Source organism: Physella acuta, unplaced genomic scaffold, assembly GCF_028476545.2.
Source record: "Physella acuta isolate Inbredline_101_S28 unplaced genomic scaffold, ASM2847654v3 ptg001635l, whole genome shotgun sequence".
Lineage (NCBI taxonomy): Eukaryota > Metazoa > Mollusca > Gastropoda > Physidae > Physella > Physella acuta.
In genome coordinates, this window is record NW_026733149.1 from 105,821 (window position 1) to 124,405 (window position 18,585).

Consider the following 18,585-nt stretch of genomic DNA (forward strand, 5'->3'; position numbering starts at 1 on the left):
GTGGTCCTACAGGTGGTGGTAGAGTGGTCCTACAGGTGGTGGTAGAGTGGTCCTACAGGTGGTAGTGTGGTCCTACAGGTGGTGGTAGAGTGGTCCTACAGGTGGTGGTAGAGTGGACCTACAGGTGGTAGAGTGGTCCTACAGGTGGTGGTAGAGTGGTCCTACAGGTGGTGGTAGAGTGGTCCTACAGGTGGTGGTAGAGTGGTCCTACAGGTGGTGGTAGAGTTGTCCTACATGTGGTAGAGTGGTCCTACAGGTGGTAGAGTGGTCCTACAGGTGGTAGAGTGGTCCTACAGGTGGTAGAGTGGTCCTACAGGTGGTATAGTGGTCCTACCGGTGGTAGAGTGGTCCTACAGGTGGTGGTAGAGTGGTCCTACAGGTGGTAGATTGGTCCTACAGGTGGTGGTAGAGTGGTCCTACAGGTGGTGGTAGAGTGGTCCTACAGGTGGTAGATTGGTCCTACAGGTGGTGGTAGAGTGGTCCTACAGGTGGTAGACTGGTCCTATAGGTGGTAGAGTGGTCCTACAGGTGGTAGTAGAATGGAAAAAAGTGTTTGCCTAGCCTAGGTTAGAGTTAGCCTAAAATAGGGTAAGTGTTAGCCTAGGGATAGGATTAGCCTAGCGTTAGGGTTAGCCTAGGGTTAGGGTTAGCCTAGGGTTAGGGTTAGCTTAGCGTTAGGGTTAGCCTAGGGTTAGGATTAGCCTAGCGTTAGGGTTAGCCTAGGGTTAGGGTTAGCCTACGTTTAGGGTTAGCCTAGGGTTAGGATTAGCCTAGGGTTAGGGTTAGCCTAGACTTAGGATTAGCCTAGCGTTAGGGTTATCCTAGGGTTAGGTTTAGCCTTGCCTAATCCAACCCAAGTTGATAACACATGACCTAACGTCCATGTGACCTTTGACCTCTTTTTTCAGCTGCCCTGTGTTCCAGAATTTGGACCAGTACATTTGCACCTTCCCCACCCCTGCCCCAGGCAAGTGCTGTGCCCTACCACAGTGCTGCGCCGACGCTGACTGCCACATCAAAGTCCAGTTTCAAATAGATGACCAGTACAAAGATGAATTTTAAATCTGGACATTCTTACTGCACGTTTTATAAATCCTCTTCCTAACACTCGACAATAAAGTTCTCAAATAATTACTAAATCTCGTGCTTGTTTGTTTACGATATTCAAAGTTGTTTACGATGTGTAGTCTATATTGTTCAAAGTTGTTTACGATGTGTAGTCTATATTGTTCAAAGTTGTTTACGATGTGTAGTCTATATTGTTCAAAGTTGTTTACGATGTGTAGTCTATATTGTTCAAAGTTGTTTACGATGTGTAGTCTATATTGTTCAAAGTTGTTTACGATGTGTAGTCTATATTGTTCAAAGTTGTTTACGATGTGTAGTCTATATTGTTCAAAGTTGTTTACGATGTGTAGTCTATATTGTTCAAAGTTGTTTACGATGTGTAGTCTATATTGTTCAAAGTTGTTTACGATGTGTAGTCTATATTGTTCAAAGTTGTTTACGATGTGTAGTCTATATTGTTCAAAGTTGTTTACGATGTGTAGTCTATATTGTTCAAATTTGTTTACGATGTGTAGTCTATATTGTTCAAAGTTGTTTACGATGTGTAGTCTATATTGTTCAAAGTTGTTTACGATGTGTAGTCTATATTGTTCAAAGTTGTTTACGATGTGTAGTCTATATTGTTCAAAGTTGTTTACGATGTGTAGTCTATATTGTTCAAAGTTGTTTACGATGTGTAGTCTATATTGTTCAAAGTTGTTTACGATGTGTAGTCTATATTGTTCAAAGTTGTTTACGATGTGTAGTCTATATTGTTCAAAGTTGTTTACGATGTGTAGTCTATATTGTTCAAAGCTTTAGTCGCTTAGAGGCTTAGCGACCCTTCCCAGCGAACTTTCAGTATATATATATATATATATATATATATATATATATATATATATATATATATATGTATATATATATATATATATATATATATATATACAGCACTTACAAATATATATATATATATATATATATATATATATATATATACATATATATATATATATATATATATATATATATATATATATATATATATATATATATATATATATATATATATATATATATACAGCACTTACAAATATATATATATATATATATATATATATATATATATATATATATATATATATATATATATACATATATATATATATATATATATATGTATGTATAAATAAGTCCTGAAGGAAATATTTCAAATAGAGAAGTGGGAGGCTGGATTGTTAGGGTACGATCTTCATAAAAATCAAGTGAGTTGACGAAGTGTTGCCTATGCTCCTTGGGAAGCCAAAACAAATAAATAGAAAATCAAAAGAAGAGGGGGTTTCATCGTCCCCAAGAGGTTCCTTAAGTTAGTCTCAACGTAGGTCAAAACACATACCCGATTCAAGATCGGATTTTGTCGAAGATCTAGTTTTGGTTGTGTCTTTAGTACAATTTCCATAATAGTATATAACAATTTTAAATCATCAGTTAGGAATGAACAAAGTGTTATGAAAAAACAATTTAAAATGATCTATTCAGTGCAATATACTAATTTTCTTTTCTCTCAAAATTTTGGCAAAGAGTGTCGCCTTCCAACCACCCGTGGGTTTTTTTTTCAAAGTGTTGAAAGAGTTATCTTCTCACCGATCCAGTACAAATGTTGAAAGAGTTATCTTCTCACCGATCCAGTACAAATGTTGAAAGAGTTATCTTCTCACCGATCCAGTACAAATGTTGAAAGAGTTATCTACTCACCGATCCAGTACAAATGTTGAAAGAGTTATCTACTCACCGATCCAGTACAAATGTTGAAAGAGTTATCTACTCACCGATCCAGTACAAATCCTACGATTTTTGTAGGTAAAAAAGCGCCCCACCCTCCCCATCATCTTGGACTAAGTTGATAGAGCGTGTTTTAAACGTAACTAACTCTTTTTTTCCCCACGTTTTCTTTAACTTGCTTTCGCGTCTGTTTGTTTGTTTGTTTGGTTCTCCAATCAAATCTTGCGATCCAAATTTCGGGCACTTCCCAGTTAGCTAGCGCGCTGAAATTTTCAGGGAAGCTTTGTTTCCGATGACAATAGAATATTCAATTGTTATTATTACTAAATTGATCCATGGAAAAATTGTATTGATCATTTTAGGCCCCTATATATTTGTACAAAATTATCATTTAAAAAGTTTTAAAAAACCCACGTTTTCTGATTGAACTAAAAAGTAGAAAATAAATGCTATACATCACAATAATGCAAGCGATCACTCTACTATAAACGATGAAAAACGTGGGGCGCCGAAGTAAAAGGTACATTACTATTGATTAGATAATACTATTGTGTTTTATTAGGGAGCTTGTAGAGAGTCAACAGTATAAGAAACTGTAAGAAAATCACGGCGCCCCACGTGTTTCATCGCTTATAGTAGAGTGATCGCTTGCATTATTGTGATGTATAGCATTTATTTTCTACTCCTCCCTCCCCGCCCTCCCCCCCCCAACTACGCCTTCTGAGAGAGCCACCTAATACAAACGCTTGGTGTGTATCAGTGGCGTAGCTAGGATTTTCGGACCCCATTGCAAAAAATTATCAATGGACCCCTTCGTCAGCCGTTAGGCTACAACTAAGTTAAACATATGCAGCGGAGAAATTGATTGCTACCAGTGTTTCTTCCAGACTTTTTTCTCCGGGGGGGGGGGGGGGGGGGGGGAAGGGCGTTTGAAATTTTCGGGGGGGGGTGGCGGACACTGTTAAAAGTATATATTTTAAGTATATATTTTCTATTTAAATTCCAACTCGTTCGGAAAGGAAGGGGGGGGGCGATAAACTCTCTTTGGGTGGGTGCTGCGCCTGCTTCCTTCCCCCCCCCCCCCCCACCTCTCCCGGAGTGATGCCTGAAAGAAACAGTGATACTTACTAGGGAGGAGTTTTAAATAATGTAAATGTGTATTTTATACGTCCTGATTGTGTATTTATACTGTACTGTATTATTATGTACTGCACCCTAATGTAAAATATATTGGGTCACAAGGCAAAGGTTACTGAACCAATTACAATTTGTTTCAAAACATTATCACAATATGCCAATAATCAGATTTTAAAATCCTATCCTAGACAACAAAATCTTCTTCCCTATCACCATGGAATGTTAAAGAATTTTTATACGGAACTGGCGTACCCGTCCGCATTTCTGCGACCTAGTCGTACATATTAGGGAGACAGAAGGGAGATGCAGGTTTCTGGATTGGAGAGTGGAGGGTTAGGGAGTTTCCCACTCAGTTGAGGTTTTTAGCGATACATGTACGGGTGCCGGATGTCGTATCTCACAAAACAGTTAAAGTTCAAATTTATTTATAGGTTGATTCTCTGAATGGCTTGCCAAAACTGCGGCAGCGCCTGTGGTCTTATCAATACGGGGTGGTCCCTTATCGATAACACCCCTCACCCCCTGCCTACGCCACTACACCCCTCACCCCACACTCAGCGACTGTGATGTTATTAATATAGGGTGGACGGACAGTGGACCCTGTTTGACGCCACACCTCCCCCACACTGAATGCCACTGCCTGTACACTAAGAAAGGACTTGGGGCCTTTTTGAAATTTTAAACAATTACTAGAGTAGAAAAAAAAACTTGATTTCCATTTTCTTTTTAAAATTGTTTATAGGCCTATAAAATAAATCTTAAAATTCCAATGTAAAAGTTTAATTTTTTTAAAGAAGGAAAAGGGCCCTTAAGTGTCTTGGGCCCCTATGCCTTGCTTACTCTAGCTTTACGGTAGCTACGCCACTGATATCAGACTTGAATTGCGAAACATACAGGAGAATAAAATTCAATAGCAGCTTTTATTACTTGAAGAGTTTAAATACAGGATAAATGTGCTACAACCGTGATATTACAGCTACAGTACTTTTTAAAATCGTTCTTCATTATATATATAACTTATCTTTTAAAAATCTTAACTATACGAAAATTTGATTCAGATAACAAAATTTGAAAACATCTCTTCATACCTTTTAATAATAGATATGTCACTTTATATTATTTTAGTATGTGTGATCAGCCCACTATAGGCTACATTTGAAGATCTGACAAAGTAAGCCTAGCCTGATGTAAAATACTTACTGGTCATATTTTATAGGCCAAGCAAGATCAATTAGAAACACATTTATTATTACAGAGAGCTCACGTTAAATAAACATTGTTTGACATGAAGCGAGGACAGCTCCAATTTGCACTGTAGAGCGTGGGCGTTGATGTCCGACTAAGGGACAAACGTATATTTTCATGGGAGAACAAAAAATCTCATACTTTCATATTTGTAAATTTAGAGGAAAATGCTTATAGTTGTGAAATTCACCGTTCATTTAGATCAGTGGTTCCCAAACTTTTTCAAGTGGCGACCCCCTTTTATAAAAATTAAGCGACCCGCGACCACCATAGAAAAGTCGAAATTAGTAAGGAAATTAATCAGTACTAAAATTAGATTTCCTAGTAGACTTTCAATACGAATCCAGAAACAACGATCGCTCTGTTTTGATGTCTCCAAGGCAGAGGTGTCGCGAGGAGGGGACGGGGGGTTGGGGCCGCACCAAGACAAAAAAATGAATAAATTAAAAAAAAATGCTTTCTGCCAGCTCCATGAGTGGTTAATTAGAGGTAAAAGTATTTTAAGTACAAACTGACGATACCGACAAGGGAGGGGTAGAGGGGTGTGTGACACAAATATCCTTAGTAATAACTGTGAACACTTTAAAGTTATTTCCAAGGAGGGGAGAGTGGGGATGATACTAACTTCCAAATTTATAGGTGGTATACAAAATTTCACCACTTGGAAAAAAAATGGTGCCACAAATTGCAACTATTATATATATATATATATATATATATATATATATATATATATATATATATATATATATATATATATATATATATATATATATATATATATATTAGCCGTCCCGGGCAGCATTGTTTCTTCCAGACATCCAGACTTTTTTCTACCGGGGGGAAGAGGTGTACTTGAAATTTTCGGGGGGGGGGGGGGGGGCGGAAACTGTATAAAAATTATAAATGTTCTATATAAATTCCATTTCATCATTGGGGGAGGGGGCGGTAGACATTCTTGGGGGAGAGGGGGCATGTTCACATGTCTGGTATCTGCATTTAGAATTTTTATTGTATGCAGGTACTGCAAGCTTTACAGGGGGTGAATGTAAGGGGCTGGGGAGTTATTTAATCATTATTTTATTACAAAAAGGTGAATGTCACTTTTTGTGTTCCTTTAGAGGATTGTTGTGGTTTCTAGTTAAGTAGTCCGCTATTCTGGCGCTGATATAATTAGGATTTTAACATGACTTATAATTGCTTTGTTTTGTTTATATTTTGATCTTATTTATGCAAACTTTGTTTTGGAGTGTGGCTCCACTTTGCTTTATGTCGTTATTAGTTATTGTTGTATTAGGGACTATTTTCTCGTGCGTAGTATTGGTTTTTAGTTCGTGAATGTGGTGTGTGGACAGGGAGGGACATTATGTGGGAATGTCGAGTCCTGTGTGTTGAACTATTTTTGTGGTGTATGGACGTTTGTCCGAAATTGGGGTGTTTTGTTCCGTTGACTTCTGTTTTGTTTTGTTGAGTTTTGTATGTCTTGAGTTTTTTGTTTTGTCTAGTTTTTTTCTATATAATTTTTGGGCTCCATACTTTTGTTAAATAAATTTTATTAAACTGATAAACGTTTTTTGTTTTATTTTTAGCGTAGACTAAGGTTAGGGTTAACCACTGTGGGTTTTACCACAGTTCTACGGACCCGGACAGTTATAGAGATAAGCCTAGGGTAGATAGTATAGTCACCCCCCCCCTAGCAGGGCTTATAATATATATATATATATATATATATATATATATATATATATATATATATATATATATATATATATATATATATATATATATATATATATATATATATATATATATAATAATATGTTTATTTTCTTTGATTGTAGGAGGGGGGGGGTGACACCATGAGGGGCCGCATCCTGTTGACACCCGACCTAGTAACGCCACTGCTCTCAGGGTCAGGTCGTACACGTACCACCCCTCAGTGGGCGACCGTCACTAAATATCCACAACGAGGCCGTGTTACATACCAAAAAAAAATTTCGACTCAGGGAGGTGGATTCGATTTTTTTTAACAATTACTTTTTTTATACTTCGTATAAGAGAAAGTAAAAAGATTGACCAGAAACAAAGTGCTGTGACGGAAATGTTTATACAACGTGTGTAGGCACGGAGAGATTGTGTGTGAGAGTGGCCTCACCTTAGAAGTTGTGTGCGAGCGTGGAAAAGAAGAGAGTGAACGGTAGTGTGTAAGCAGTGTGATGTAGCGTCAACTTAGCGGAGCATGTCGTCAGTTTTTTCTTCGTGTCAGTGTTCACTGTGTCTCTTGTAGTTGTTGGAAATTAGACTTCAATGTTGCAATTTTACTTTGTGGATTCTGTTTTTATTTGTGTTACACCTGGTCCCAAACGAGCCAAAAAGTAATTGGAGTGTAACAGTGCAATAAATTTCTTTTTGCGATCACCCTATTTAGTACTGATCTGACAACTACCGTCTTTTCCAGTTTCAGACTTGACTATAGTTGCTAGGCAACATCCTCAGGTTTTTAAACACACGACTAAAAGTTGAGCAGTCAGTTTAGTCTTGAACTGTGCTGAACTCATCTTTGAAAAGTCACTGGACGGATGACATAAAAAACTGGACAGTTGTAAAACAATAATCTTTTTAAAAAATCAAATAACAAAACAACTGACAACTGTTCTGTGTTGTTCAATGACTAAGTGTTTTTCTACGTACTTTGTCTATGTCCGTGTCGTTTAAGTATATATGCCAGTGTGTCTATGTATTGCATGTTGATGCTATTATTAGTCTAAATGTTCTAAAGTGACAATGTCATGTCTTTACCAAACCTTGTTTCCTGTATCTAACCGAGTGCTCGCCTTATCTTGCATGTAAAAACACTGGACACAGAGCAGCTGTCAGTTCACCTGCATGGGAAAATCAAGTTCATTTTAGTTTGACAGAGAAAAACTTATCACGATAATCACGACGTGAACATTTGAACGTGTAATGTCAAGCTGCTTTATTTGACGGTCGATTAACGGAAAACTTGACAGGACACTTGCCAAAGGTTCTACTACTTCATATTTTCATTTAGAGAGTTTTTCCAATGAATTTTTCTGAATTTTTGTTCCCGTAACTGACCTATTCTATCTGTTACGGGCTCTACCAGAAAAGTCTCTTACATTCTTACAAGCTTTTATTTCATTTAATTTTTCTTTGTCCGGATTGAAACCTTTGGACACAATTTCGCCCACTGCCATCAAATCGTTTTCTTTCTAACTTGATAAGAAAAATAAATTCATTAATTTTTTTTTAATAACATGCTTTTATGTAATAATGCACTAAAAAGTAGAAAATAAAGTATACACTACTATTTAAATTACTATAAAGAAAAGCGTGGGTCTCTTCCTAAATATTAGTAAAGGTATCCAATAGATACTAAAGTGACCCATATATATATATTTCGAACATCAAAACAATCTTTAGAAAACGTAATTTTTTTCTAATATGATGTCATTTTGTTTTGTAAGTCATCTATCAAGGGAAGTTATTGAAACAAAATGTTGTAATTTGTATACTATTTCAGACAAAATTAGGTTGATTTTGTTTCTTTGCACATTACGTAAATTAAAATAAGTTCTAAAATGAAGTCAGATGACTTGATATATTGATTAAATGTTCAACACACATCCCATGACTTGATATATTGACTTAATATATTCCACACCAGTGACTGCATCCCCCACTCCAGTGAGGACATTGTTTAAGCGGTTTGTCACAAAAAGTTTCAATTTTTTTTTAAACAGAACTGGATGTATTGATGAGGCGAGAGTGTCCAGTCACATTCTAGACTTGCATGATGAGAGTTACCGTTCTTGTATGGATAGGGTTGTGTATTGTGGCGTGTGGGCTTGCACACATCCGTAAGTTGCTGGTTTAACTGTCTTTCTACATTTTCTGCGGACATCTATAAGTTGCTGGTTTAACTGTCTTTCTACATTTTCTGCGGACATCTATAAGTTGCTGGTTTAACTGTCTTTCTACATTTTCTGCGGACATCTATAAGCTGCTGGTTTAACTGTCTTTCTACATTTTCTGCGGACATCTATAAGTTGCTGGTTTAACTGTCTTTCTACATTTTCTGCGGACATCTATAAGCTGCTGGTTTAACTGTCTTTCTACATTTTATGCGGACATCTATAAGTTGCTGGTTTAACTGTCTTTCTACATTTTCTGCGGACATCCATAAGTTGCTGCGTTAACTGTCTTTCTACATTTTCTGCGGACATCTATAAGTTGTGGGTTGATGCTGTTGAACATGGAAGTTCGTCCCTTATTAAGATGCTCCATATGAGAAAGGTCGATGGGGTGACCCCGTACACATTGACGTTGTGTTTGTTAACCCTACCATTAACTTGTCTATCAGATAGCAGGAATGGCGTTGTGTTTGTTAACCCTACCATTAACTTCTCAATCAGATAGCAGGGATGGCGTTGTGTTTGTTAACCCTAACATTAACTTGTCTATCAGATAGCAGGGATGGCGTTGTGTTTGTTAACCCTACCATCAACTTGTCTATCAGATAGCAGGGATGGCGTTGTGTTTGTTAACCCTAACATTAACTTGTCTATCAGATAGCAGGGATGGCGTTGTGTTTGTTAACCCTACCATTAACTTGTCTATCAGATAGCAGCGATGGCGTTGTGTTTGTTAACCCTAACATTAACTTGTCTATCAGATGGCGGGGCGGACGTTGTGTTTGTTGTGGACGGCAGTGACCGAGTGGGTGCAGCAAACTTCGAGAAAGTTCGAGGCTGGATCAAATCTGTCATTCAAAACTGGGCCATCGGACTGGATATGTTTCGTGTTGCTGTCATCTCGTATGGTGATGGCGTCCATGTCGAGTCCTACCTCAAGGACTCAGTGGACAGTCAAGCCGTAAGTCACATTTTACAGTCAAATACAGACACATCTACATTTACATTTTAAGGTCAAATACCTTTAGTTAACTATTTCATGAGTCAATATAGGACAGTCATCTTTGTAGTGTCATATTGATCAGTTGCTGTCATTGTGTTTCTAACTTTGAACTTTGATTTATTTCTGTCAGGTGTTAAAATCTATTAATAGCATCAGATATTTTGGGTCGCCAGCGGACGCAACAGAGGCGATCAGACGAGCTTCAAGTGAAGCCTTTTTGCCTTCCAATGGGGGCAGAGCTGGTGAACGTCAGGTAGCGCATCATTTCTTCTCATTGTCAATGTCATATCGCAACATGAATTTTATATTCGTTCAGTTCTCTAATTACCAATGTTAGAACTAATTTAAGAAACTAAGAAACTAAAAACGGCAAAAAAATATTTTTTCCATTATATCATGGCACAGAACTCCGTCCAGTCCACACCACAACACTCCGTCCAGTCCACACCACAACACTCCGTCCACACCACAACACTCCGTCCAGTCCACACCACAACACTCCGTCCACACCACAACACTCCGTCCACACCACAACACTCCGTCCACACCACAACACTCCGTCCAGTCCACACCACAACACTCCGTCCACACCACAACACTCCGTCCAGTCCACACCACAACACTCCGTCCAGTCCACACCACAACACTCCGTCCACACCACAACACTCCGTCCAGTCCACACCACAACACTCCGTCCACACCACAACACTCCGTCCAGTCCACACCACAACATTCCGTCCACACCACAACACTCCGTCCACACCACAACACTCCGTCCACACCACAACACTCCGTCCAGTCAACACCACAACACTCCGTCCACATCACAACACTCCGTCCAGTCCAGTCCACACCACAACACTCCGTCCACACCACAACACTCCGTCCACACCACAACACTCCGTCCACACCACAACACTCCGTCCACACCACAACACTCCGTCCAGTCCACACCACAACACTCCGTCCACACCACAACACTCCGTCCACACCACAACACTCCGTCCACACCACAACACTACGTCCACACCACAACACTCCGTCCACACCACAACACTCCGTCCACACCACAACACTCCGTCCAGTCCACACCACAACACTCCGTCCACACCACAACACTCCGTCCACACCACAACACTCCGTCCACACCACAACACTCCGTCCACACCACAACACTCCGTCCAGTCCACAACACTCCGTCCAGTCCACACCACAACACTCCGTCCACACCACAACACTCCGTCCACACCACAACACTCCGTCCAGTCCAGTCCACACCACAACACTCCGTCCAGTCCACACCACAACACTCCGTCCACATCACAACACTCCGTCCACACCACAACACTCCGTCCAGTCCAGTCCACACCACAACACTCCGTCCAGTCCACACCACAACACTCCGTCCACACCACAACACTCCGTCCAGTCCAGTCCAGTCCACACCACAACACTCCGTCCACACCACAACACTCCGTCCACACCACAACACTCCGTCCACACCACAACACTCCGTCCACACCACAACACTCCGTCCAGTCCACACCACAACACTCCGTCCACACCACAACACTCCGTCCAGTCCAGTCCATACCACAACACTCCGTCCACACCACAAAACTCCGTCCAGTCCAGTCCACACCACAACACTACGTCCACACCACAACACTCCGTCCACACCACAACACTCCGTCCACACCACAACACTCCGTCCACAACACAACACTCCGTCCAGTCCACACCACAACACTCCGTCCAGTCCAGTCCACACCACAACACTCCGTCCACACCACAACACTCCGTCCACACCACAACACTCCGTCCACACCACAACACTCCGTCCAGTCCACACCACAACACTCCGTCCACACCACAACACTCCGTCCACACCACAACACTCCGTCCACACCACAACACTCCGTCCAGTCCACACCACAACACTCCGTCCAGTCCACACCACAACACTCCGTCCACACCACAACACTCCGTCCAGTCCACACCACAACACTCCGTCCACACCACAACACTCCGTCCAGTCCAGTCCACACCACAACACTCCGTCCACACCACAACACTCCGTCCACACCACAACACTCCGTCCAGTCCACACCACAACACAACACTCCGTCCACACCACAACACTCCGTCCACACCACAACACTCCGTCTAGTCTACACCACAACACTCCGTCCACACCACAACACTCCGTCCAGTCCAGTCCACACCACAACACTCCGTCCACACCACAACACTCCGTCCAGTCCAGTCCACACCACAACACTCCGTCCACACCACAACACTCCGTCCACACCACAACACTCCGTCCACACTACAACACTCCGTCCAGTCCACACCACAACACTCCGTCCACACCACAACACTCCGTCCACACCACAACACTCCGTCCACACCACAACACTCCGTCCACACCACAACACTCCGTCCACACCACAACACTCCGTCCAGTCCAGTCCACACCACAACACTCCGTCCACACCACAACACTCCGTCCACACCACAACACTCCGTCCACACTACAACACTCCGTCCAGTCCACACCACAACACTCCGTCCACACCACAACACTCCGTCCACACCACAACACTCCGTCCACACCACAACACTCCGTCCACACCACAACACTCCGTCCACACCACAACACTCCGTCTAGTCTACACCACAACACTCCGTCCACACCACAACACTCCGTCCAGTCCAGCCCACACCACAACACTCCGTCCACACCACAACACTCCGTCCAGTCCACACCACAACACTCCGTCCACACCACAACACTCCGTCCAGTCCACACCACAACACTCCGTCCAGTCCACACCACAACACTCCGTCCACACCACAACACTCCGTCCAGTCCAGTCCACACCACAACACTCCGTCCACACCACAACACTCCGTCCACACCACAACACTCCGTCCAGTCCACACCACAACACTACGTCCACACCACAACACTCTGTCCACACCACAACACTCCGTCCAGTCCAGTCCACACCACAACACTCCGTCCACACCACAACACTCCGTCCAGTCCACAACACTCCGTCCAGTCCACACCACAACACTCCGTCCACACCACAACACTCCGTTCAGTCCACACCACAACACTCCGTCCAGTCCACACCACAACACTCCGTCCACTCCACAACACTCCGTCCAGTCCACACCACAACACTTCGTCCAGTCCACACCACAACACTCCGTCCACAGCACAACACTCCGTCCAGTCCACACCACAACACTCCGTCCACACCACAACACTCCGTCCAGTCCGCAACACTCCGTCCAGTCCACACCACAACACTCCGTCCAGTCCACACCACAACACTCCGTCCACACCACAACACTCCGTCCAGTCCGCAACACTCCGTCCAGTCCACACCACAACACTCCGTCCAGTCCACACCACAACACTCCGTCCACACCACAACACTCCGTCCAGTCCGCAACACTCCGTCCAGTCCACACCACAACACTCCGTCCAGTCCGCACCACAACACTCCGTCCAGTCCACACCACAACACTCCGTCCACACCACAACACTCCGTCCAGTCCGCAACACTCCGTCCAGTCCACACCACAACACTCCGTCCAGTCTACACGACAACACTCCGTCCACACCTCAACACTCCGTCCAGTCCAGTCCACACCACAACACTACGTCCAGTCCAGTCCACACCACAACACTCCGCCCACACCACAACACTCTGTCCAGTCCAGAACACTCCGTCCAGTCCACACCACAACACTCCGCCCACACCACAACACTCCGTCCAGTCCACAACACTCCGTCCACACCACAACACTCCGTTAACACCACAACACTCCGTCCAGTCCACACCACAACACTCCGCCCACACCACAACACTCCGTCCAGTCCACAACACTCCGTCCACACCACAACACTCCGTCCACACCACAACACTCCGTCCAGTCCACACCACAACACTCCGTCCACACCACAACACTCCGTCCAGTCCGCAACACTCCGTCCAGTCCACACCACAACACTACGTCCAGTCCAGTCCACACCACAACACTCCGCCCACACCACAACACTCCGTCCACAGCACAACACTCCGTCCAGTCCACACCACAACACTCCGTCCACACCACAACACTCCGTCCAGTCCGCAACACTCCGTCCAGTCCACACCACAACACTCCGTCCAGTCCACACCACAACACTCCGTCCACACCACAACACTCCGTCCAGTCCGCAACACTCCGTCCAGTCCACACCACAACACTACGTCCAGTCCAGTCCACACCACAACACTCCGCCCACACCACAACACTCCGTCCAGTCCACAACACTCCGTCCAGTCCACACCACAACACTCCGCCCACACCACAACACTCCGTCCAGTCCACAACACTCCGTCCAGTCCAGTCCACACCACAACACTCCGTCCACACCACAACACTCCGTCCAGTCCACACCACAACACTACGTCCACACCACAACACTCTGTCCACACCACAACACTCCGTCCAGTCCAGTCCACACCACAACACTCCGTCCACACCACAACACTCCGTCCAGTCCACAACACTCCGTCCAGTCCAGTCCACACCACAACACTACGTCCACACCACAACACTCTGTCCACACCACAACACTCCGTCCAGTCCACAACACTCCGTCCAGTCCAGTCCACAACACTCCGTCCAGTCCACACCACAACACTCCGTCCACACCACAACACTCCGTCCACACCACAACACTCCGTCCACACCACAACACTCCGTCCAGTCCACACCACAACACTCCGTCCAGTCCACACCACAACACTCCGTCCACACCACAACACTCCGTCCAGTCCACACCACAACACTCCGTCCAGTCCACACCACAACACTCCGTCCAGTCCAAACCACAACACTCCGCCCACACCACAACACTCCGTCCACAGCACAACACTCCGTCCAGTCCACACCACAACACTCCGTCCACACCACAACACTCCGTCCAGTCCGCAACACTCCGTCCAGTCCACACCACAACACTCCGTCCAGTCCACACCACAACACTCCGTCCACACCACAACACTCCGTCCAGTCCGCAACACTCCGTCCAGTCCACACCACAACACTACGTCCAGTCCAGTCCACACCACAACACTCCGCCCACACCACAACACTCCGTCCAGTCCACAACACTCCGTCCAGTCCACACCACAACACTCCGCCCACACCACAACACTCCGTCCAGTCCACAACACTCCGTCCAGTCCAGTCCACACCACAACACTCCGTCCACACCACAACACTCCGTCCAGTCCACACCACAACACTACGTCCACACCACAACACTCTGTCCACACCACAACACTCCGTCCAGTCCAGTCCACACCACAACACTCCGTCCACACCACAACACTCCGTCCAGTCCACAACACTCCGTCCAGTCCAGTCCACACCACAACACTACGTCCACACCACAACACTCTGTCCACACCACAACACTCCGTCCAGTCCACAACACTCCGTCCAGTCCAGTCCACAACACTCCGTCCAGTCCACACCACAACACTCCGTCCACACCACAACACTCCGTCCACACCACAACACTCCGTCCACACCACAACACTCCGTCCAGTCCACACCACAACACTCCGTCCAGTCCACACCACAACACTCCGTCCACACCACAACACTCCGTCCAGTCCACACCACAACACTCCGTCCAGTCCACACCACAACACTCCGTCCAGTCCAAACCACAACACTCCGTCCACACCACAACACTCCGTCCAATCCACAGCACAACACTGCGTCCACACCACAACACTCCGTCCAGTCCAGTCCACACCACAACACTCCGTCCAGTCCACACCACAACACTCCGTCCAGTCCACACCTTCATACACCCAGTCTTTGCCCATTTACTATGAGAACGTGAAAGGGGCGCGGGGAGGGACTGGAACGGGGGGGGGATGGGGGGGGGATGGAAGTGTCGACAGGCAGAATGAATTCCGCTTTAGTGGACAGTAGTAGACAGGGGGGGGGAGGGGTTATGCTTCATTAATCATTTAATACTGGACAGAGGGGCGGGGTCATGGTATCTCAAGGACTGAAAGAGTAAATTTAAAAAACATAAACTCATTTTTGATAAATTGTATAAATTAGGCCATATGACCAGATGAAATAGCAATGTAGTCGTGTAAGTATTATTTTCATCCCAAATGTGGACATAGATACGTAGTATAGTCCCAGACAGTCAGAGTGGTCTACGTTTACACAGCGTGTTTGGAATCCTGGAATGTATTTTGGTCTCAAAGTTTTTAATAGTTTCTATAATATAACGCTGGTGGTAGTTTGTCAGTCCTTCCTTCCGTCTGTCATCGCTATCGATTTTGGAATGTCAACATCTAACCACGCAGTGCTTTTCAATTGCACCGCATTGTGTTTGTATAAGTGATAGAGTAGGGTTTGTTTATATAACGACTTAATTTTTTTTGTATAAATGTCACAGTTTTCACTCTTTCGCATAACGCGAAAAAATATTAAATACACGCACATTGCAAAAACATATTAAACGGATCAATGTCAAATAATATTTTCGCTTAGATTCCTAGAAAAAGTAGATACATTTTAATAACAGTAGGGTAAAAAAAAAACTAATTAATTCAAAGATTTAATAGTTATGCAAGGGGGAGGTAATTTAAAAATAAATTCAACTCACTCTAATAAAACAAAGTGAATGTTAATTCTGCAGACGTCCAAGACAATATTATTGTTGAAATATTATAATTAGTATGCATTGATAAAAGGCAATGTGATAGGTAAAACACGGATATTTTAAATACTGCCTTTTATTTATATTATTCACATGAACGTACTGTTTACTAATTATTATTTTTAATCAATCACAGTTTAAAAGCTACTCCTAAAATGTTTTCTATGTTTACTTCTATCTTTCTTTTTGCGGACAAACTTGTTTTTTTATAGTGGTTCGCTAAATTGAATCAGGCGCGTCCGCCGGCTTCTGAGCAGTGTACGATTTGGCACCCAGGGCTAGACTCTGAGCACTATGCGTTTATGTTTGCATTTGAGTTGTGTTTTTGTTATGCGTGTTGCGTTTGCGTTTGTGTTTTCGTTTTCGTTTCGTTTTTAACACGTTTTTATTAACTCAGCTTCGCGTGGATGTGTTTGTTGTTAAAATTGACATCGAAAATTAGCCCACTTCTGATTGCTCTATAGATCTGAAATTTGGCATGCAGGTTACTTTCGCCTAACAATTTCAGATGCAATCATAAAAACTAGCAATTAGAGACCGTAATTAGCTTAATTTAATTACGCCCAAAGGACCATAAAATTGAGGACATGATTTCTAAAGATACCGACAAGACTGGAGGCTTGTTGACACAGTTACTTCGGCCCCAATCGATGTGAGCGCGCTGGCCGTGATCGTATAGTGGTTAGTACTTCGCGTTGTGGCCGCGACAACCCAGGTTCGAATCCTGGTCGCTCAAGATTTTTTTAGTCCGTGTATTTATAAACACTTAGTCAATTCATACTTAATCAAGTCATTAGATAAAGTAGAAAATAAACTATATAAAAAACTTTTTTAAAAAACACGTTTTTCATGTGTAGCAACGGACTAAAAAGGAGAAAATAAAATACTTAAAAAAAACTTTTTTAAAAAACACGTTTTTCTTGTGGACTAAAAAGTAGAAAATAACTATTTACATACATTTGATGACAAAAAACGTGGGTCGGGCAGATGGGTCGAGAAATTTGATGGTGAACGTACCCACGTTTTTTGTCATCAAATGTATGTAAATAGTTATTTTCTACTTTTTAGTCCACAAGAAAAACGTGTTTTTTTTAAAAGTTTTTTTTAAGTATTTTATTTGTTTTGTTTTTCATTTGTGTTTGCGTTTGCATTGTGTTTGTGCTTGCGTTTTCTTTTGTGTTTGTTTTTTCTTTTGTGTTTGTGTTTAGTTTTGTTATGTTCCGAAGTTGGTAGATTTAAAAAAGATTCACTGTGGCGGAGCACGGGTATGCAGCTAGTCTATAGTTAACGCATTCACCCGAAACCTATGTGATTAAATGTGGTAGTATTCTTAAAGTAGTGGTATACGCTTCTATTCTTAAGTTTATCAGTCATGTAGTATTCTGATTGTAGTCGTGTAAGCTCCTATTCTTCAGGTCATCATTCATGTCGGCGCTGGAGCGGGTTCGGATCCCGTCAGGTACGCAGATCAGGTCAAGATTGCAACAGAGAAAGGTATTGTTGTTTACAATGTCGCCATTGGCAACGGATGGATCCAGAATGATTTGTTTAAGTATGCCAGCCAACCACGTGAGCGGTACAGCTTGCCCGTGGCAAACTACGACCTGCTCAATGCAGAACTGACCTACATCTTGGCCTCACGGGTGGAGAATGGTGAGTACGGCGCGAGCAACCGC

General features: G+C 43.4%; 2 protein-coding genes across 2 annotated transcripts in view; both read left to right on the plus strand.

Moving 5' to 3' along the window:
• Positions 1–1,140, plus strand: part of LOC131929465 (uncharacterized) — an 81,569-nt gene extending 80,429 nt beyond the window's left edge. The window contains exon 29 of the mRNA XM_059285694.1: positions 909–1,140. Within this exon, the coding sequence (XP_059141677.1) occupies positions 909–1,062 (154 nt within the window). The 3' untranslated portion in view covers positions 1,063–1,140. The remainder of the gene's footprint in view (positions 1–908) is intronic.
• Positions 1,141–8,983: 7,843 nt separating this feature from the next.
• LOC131929464 (uncharacterized) overlaps positions 8,984–18,585 on the plus strand; it is a 59,140-nt gene continuing 49,538 nt past the window's right edge. The window contains exons 1-4 of the mRNA XM_059285693.1: positions 8,984–9,092; positions 9,908–10,107; positions 10,280–10,402; positions 18,325–18,562. Of these exons, the coding sequence (XP_059141676.1) occupies positions 9,026–9,092; positions 9,908–10,107; positions 10,280–10,402; positions 18,325–18,562 (628 nt within the window). The 5' untranslated portion in view covers positions 8,984–9,025. The remainder of the gene's footprint in view (positions 9,093–9,907; positions 10,108–10,279; positions 10,403–18,324; positions 18,563–18,585) is intronic.